Below are 5777 nucleotides of genomic sequence, written 5' to 3' on the forward strand. Positions count from 1 at the left end.
CGTTTTCATGCTGTTCTTTATTTGCTTCTATTATTTCGTAGCCGGAAAGTGGTTCATATTTCAAACTTGATATGTTTACTATTTGATCTATATTTGTAGCAATCGTATGACTGCGTTTTGGGGGTTAGTTATGGTATTTGCTAAATAAATACCATGCTGGATTTCCTGATTTGAGATCAATACACTGTCTTCTTGTGAACTTATTTCAATTTTCCGGCCAACTTGGAATCTTGCTGGCAAAACTATTGAATTGTTACCAGAACTGTACGATATTGGTACATATATCGGGTATTTTAGGTTGTTTGGTCTAATTATTAACCAGTCTTCGGACGGATTGAAATCTAATTGACAGTTGAATTTCCTTATGAAATCGATTCCTAGTATTCCATCACATGGAATAGCGAATTGGGTATTAACGATGTGAAAATCGTGTGGGATTATATATTTTGAAGATTGGATTTTAACAGAAGTAAACCCTATGGATTTAGTTACTTCTTGACTAATTCCCTGTATATTTATGATTTTATTGGTTTGAATACTTTGAAAATTATCGGAATTTTCTTTTACAATAGATATTTCCGATCCTGTGTCTATTAATTTGAAATATCTTAGAATGTTTATTGATTAGGTGATATTGAAATTACATATATATATCGCAAGTTTATAACGCGTGTGCTTGCTGCGAACGACCGGCTGAACTGTTTATTCGGGCGTCCAGCAGAAGAGTTGCCAGATGGCTAACGTATGATAGGGCTGCATACACAACACCCCTTAACATCCAGATGATTCATAGAATTGAGTGGGTCGTCTCATGCGAGCAGAACGTCGTAGCATCGGTGAGGCATGCAATGAGTGTGGATCATCTTGAATAGGACTCTCTGGCCTAGAGTGGTTACTGGAAGCAGGATCTTCCGTGTTGTCATCAGTTGCTGATGGTGCCTGATGTGATATGTTTACATCTGTTTGTTCAACTCGGCTTCGAATTTGGTTATAATGACGCTTTATGATGCGATTGTCTGTCAAACGAACTTTGTAAGACACTGGTCCTGTTTGCTCGGATATGTAGGCTTCTATCCATTTTGGTCCCGGTGCATAGTTTCGTACCCAAACGGATTTGCCTGTATTAAAACATTTCGATTGATTAATAAATGGCTCTGCTCCATTAGAAATTTCTTGTGGCTGTAGTTTATCAAAGTAGGACTTTAACTCCCGATTTAACAATAGCTGAGCTGGCGACCGATTTGTCGTTGCATGTGGAGTTATGTGTTGATTAAACAAAAATCGAGCAAGGCTTAGATCAATATTATTGTTCGGAGATAGTTTTTTAAGGTAGTTTTTGGTGGTCTGCACCATGCGCTCTGCTTGGCCGTTTGTTGCTGGGTGAAACGGTGCTGATCTAATGTGTCGAATTAGATGTGTCTACCTACTAATGTGTCGACCGCAACCTCTAGACATGTTGCTCTGGATTTCGGTGGAACTACGGCGCGATTTCCCCAAATCAAAACTCCTTTATTTGTAGAGAGCTGTTCCCGACGGCAATAGTATGGATATGCAATATCTGATTGCTCCAATTTCATGTCAGGCCATCCCCTTAACACCCAGTTTGATACTTTCGCCAATAAGGGGTCCTTCGATGTTTGAGCGGCAATCGCCTCAGCACTTATGATTGGCGTTGCTGCTAATTCGATCATAAGCACATCGTCGGTGCTAACAGCGTCCGATGCTGCTGACAGTGGACAACGACTTAGAAAATCCGCATTGCCCATTTTTAATCCGGAGCGGTGTACTAGCTCGAAAGTATATGCTGACAGGAACAAAGATCGACGTAGCATCTGATTTGAAATAATGTTTGGGATTGCTTTCGATGTGGTAAAAATACCCAACAGAGGTCGATGATCGGTGATTAGTGTGAAAGTACGACCGTAGACGTAGTTGTGGAACTTCTTTACTCCTGCTACCAAGGCAATAGCTTCTCGATCAATCTGAGCATAATTCCGCTCAGCTTTGGATAAGGTACGGGAGTAAAAAGCGATGGGTTTCTCCGCTCCATTCGGCATTTTGTGACTTAAAACTGCACCGAGTCCATATGGTGACGCATCACAAGCTAGCACTAGTGGCAATGAACCATCATAATGCACTAGTACGTCGTCTGACCCAATAAGTTCCTTAAGTGTAGAAAAAGCCTTCTCACACTGTTTGTCCCACCTCCAAGTTGCATTTTTATCCAAAAGACGATGTAAGGGTTCTGCCACTGTTGCTTTATGTGGCAAAAATGAGTGATAAAAATTTAGTAGTCCTAAGAAAGCCTGCAACTGCTTTTTATCCTTAGGTGCTGGTGCGTCTTTGATTGCCGAGACTTTATCGGCACATGGTCTTATACCAGTTGAGTCAATTTTGAAACCTAAAAACTCAACGAATGGTACTCCGAATTGGCATTTGTCCTTGCGTAGTCGCAGTCCGGCTTTGTCAAAACGTATAAACAGTTCCTGTAATCTAGTTGCCAATTCCGTTTCCGTTTTTCCAAATATTACAATGTCATCAAAATATGGTAAGACTCCGGAAATATTCTGTACCACATTCTCAATACAGCTTTGAAAAATGCCTGGTGCTGATGAAATGCCGAATTGCAATCGAGTAACTTTGAATGCACCCTTATGTGTACTGATTGTTTGCAGCAAAGACGAGTTTTCGTCGACTACTAACTGCTGATAAGCTTGAGCCAGATCAATTTTGGCAAAAATCGATCCACCTTCCATAGATGCCAGCAAAGTGTTGATCGCCGGTATTTGATGGCAGTGCGGCTTAACCGCTTTGTTTAAAGTTGATTTATAGTCGCCGCAAATACGAATTGAACCGTCCTTCTTGATAACTGGTACAATAGGAGTGGCCCAATCTGAATACTCCACAGGTTTAAGAATCCCTTGCTTGCATTGGCGATCCAGCTCCTCTTCGACTAGTCCCTTTAGAGCATATGGAATTTGGCGTGGAGGTAGTCGCACTGGTGGCACTGTAGCATCAATGTTTAATATGACTGGCGGACCAGTGTAACAACCAAGTTCTGTTGAGAATAAGTGTTCGAACTTATTCAGAATGCCTGCGATCTGTACGTCACTGCCCACTGAATGTATGCCCTTGATACTGATGCCTAGTGGGTCGAACCAGTTACAACCCAGAAGGTCGCTACAACCGCTTTTAGTGACGATGACTGGTAGATTATCGATATTACGACCGTTGTAATGAATTGATACATCAAAAACTCCTAGTATCTGGATTGGGTTGTGTTGGTAGTCACTAAACCCCGGATCGTAGTTGTAAACCTTAGGCTTGTTTGTTGGCCAGATACGATCATAAGTCCGCAACGTCATCATAGTTACGTCAGATCCAGAATCCACTTCAAAAGTACACGATTTTCCATTAATCTGTACCGTGATACGTTTCTTCAGGCTCACCAGATTAGATATGAGGTTTACCGATTTCCCACGTGAATTTTTGCCCTTTACTGGATGAACATCGTTCGACGAGTCATTACTCCGGCAGACACGCTTAAGATGGCCCTTCCGGCCACAGCCGTGACATATTGCTTCACGATAAGGGCATTGCTGCCGGCCGTATGGACCGGCACAACCCGCACATTGTTGTCCTTTTCCTTTATATGGTTGTTGAGGGCGCTGTGATTTGATGCTGTGGATAGTCTCGTTAGGCTGTCTGATAGCCTTTGCACTCGCTGCTGCAGCTTCACTAGTAGTTGCTCTCTCCAAAACTTTCTGCACTGTCAATTCAGTGTCTGCAAGAAAACTTCTCTGTAAGCTTTCATCCCTCATGCCGCATACAAAACGATCACGCAGCATTCTGTCCAACGCTGCTCCAAAATTGCAACCCACTGCCAATGCCCGCAGGGCTGCGAGATAGTTTCCGACGGTCTCATCCGGATGTTGATCACGTTTGTGAAAATGATAAAATGCCGCGATTTCCGATGGACGTGGACAAAGATGATCAGTTAGAATCTTCTCAATTTGGTCTAACGGTAATGTACTGACCTGGTTTGGAAACGCCAATGATGTCAAAAGATCGTAGACTGGTGCTCCGACCAATGTGAGGAAAGATGCTTTTTTGCGACCCTCGTCTTTGACATCATTGGCAAGCAGGAACAATTTAAATCGCTCCAAATATGAGCCCCATTTATTTGGCTGTCCCAAATCAAACGGTTCCAAACTTCCAACTGTCGTCATAATTGGGTTCCGTTGAGTATATTTAGCACTCGTAGAATCAATTACTTCCTTCTCTTCCTCAAAAACGCCGGCCAAACTAATCTCTCCAAATTCACCAGCAAGCGACTCTGCCATGCAAATGTGTGTGTAAACGTTTGCAAAATTTCACCACAGCATGTATATGTAAACGTATATGTATGCTTTTGTGCGTGACAATTTTTTGATATTTTGCGTCAATAATTCCAAGTTTATTTCGGATGATAATTAGCATCCCATCCTCGTCGGCAGTTTGAAATATCTTAGAATGTTTATTGATTAGGTGATATTGAAATTACATATATATATCGCAAGTTTATAACGCGTGTGCTTGCTGCGAACGACCGGCTGAACTGTTTATTCGGGCGTCCAGCAGAAGAGTTGCCAGATGGCTAACGTATGATAGGGCTGCATACACAACAATTAAGAATACTATCTTTTTTCCCGTTGCCACATTCGTGAAGGTAACAAACGTATTTTGATTTAAACTGATGGCGTGAATCTTATTACTCTTTACTGCTGAGTATCTAAAGGTGCTTGGGAGTTTCCCGAAGCATTCTGTGCTACCATAACATTATTGTTGGTATAACCGTTTTGTCGGCTATTTCCTCGGTTACCTCTATTATTCTTGTTGTAACCTCTGTTGTATCCTCTGTTATTATTATTTCTGTTTTGCTGGAAATTTTAGCCGTTATTGCTATTATTATAGTTATTGTAATAACCACGACCATTGCCTCTACCTTGATAATTACATTTGTTATTATAATTACCACGGTTTCTTTGGGCATAAAAGATGGTATTATTTTGGAAGCCTTCTGTGGATCCCGACTCTACTGAAAGAGTGGTAAATCTAGTGATTGCTTCTTTAGCTGATTCAAAGTGTCCTGATTCCATTAATAATTGGACTCTTTGACTTTTGGTTTGACCTACCATAGCATTTACTGCCACTTTGGTAGTATATTTTATTGCTTCTTCACTTGGAAGACCATCCGAAATATTTTAGCGGACGTTGACGATACTATGCGCAGTACTTTCAAGTGGCCCCTACGACACCAGGACAAAGCCTGTTACGCGCGAGCCCAAGCAGATAACTGCCCACCTCCTACCCGACCGACCGAGGGGTGCAGCCGTATAACGCACGGCACGAATCGCGTGGACAAAATACACAATATAAAAGACAGACAAACACATAATACTATAGCTATCTATTAACTAAATGGGATAGGATAGATGTTTTAAGCATATTAATAGAAAACTCTGAGCCGATTACAGGGGATAGAAGATTGTAATCAGAGCAGAGGACCCTAAAAGGTTCATGCATAGCATAGTTAGAAGAACAACGACTAAGGGATAAAGGTATTAAAGGATGTCTACTCCGTCTACATGGTACCGACAAGTTCACCTGAGCTAACAACTCAGGCGAGTCGATATCACCAATTAGGAGCTTGTGCATAAAAATGACACCAAGCATAATTCTACGATTAGTTAGGGACGGAAGGTTAATCAAGAGAAGTCTACTAGAATACGAAGGCA

The 5777-nt window shown here is 41.6% G+C and overlaps 1 protein-coding gene across 1 annotated transcript; it reads right to left on the reverse strand.

Moving 5' to 3' along the window:
- Positions 1 to 771: 771 nt before the first annotated feature.
- LOC124459888 lies at positions 772 to 4229 on the reverse strand. The gene is made up of 2 exons (XM_047009666.1): positions 1611 to 4229; positions 772 to 939 (listed from the first exon to the last, which is right to left on the reverse strand). Exons 1-2 carry the CDS (start codon positions 4227 to 4229, stop codon positions 772 to 774), a joined length of 2787 nt encoding a protein of 928 aa, XP_046865622.1.
- Between the last annotated feature and the right edge of the window lie 1548 nt (positions 4230 to 5777).

This window comes from Drosophila willistoni (assembly GCF_018902025.1).
Source record: "Drosophila willistoni isolate 14030-0811.24 chromosome 2L unlocalized genomic scaffold, UCI_dwil_1.1 Seg168, whole genome shotgun sequence".
Lineage (NCBI taxonomy): Eukaryota > Metazoa > Arthropoda > Insecta > Diptera > Drosophilidae > Drosophila > Drosophila willistoni.

Coding starts and splice junctions, on each gene's coding strand:
- LOC124459888 (XM_047009666.1), bottom strand. CDS start 4,229: ATGACGACAGTTGGAAGTTTGGAACCGTTTGATTTGGGACAGCCAAAT. Junction 940..1,610: donor AGGACCCCTTATTGGCGAAA/GTATCAAACTGG, acceptor ATATCACATCAG/GCACCATCAGCAACTGATGA.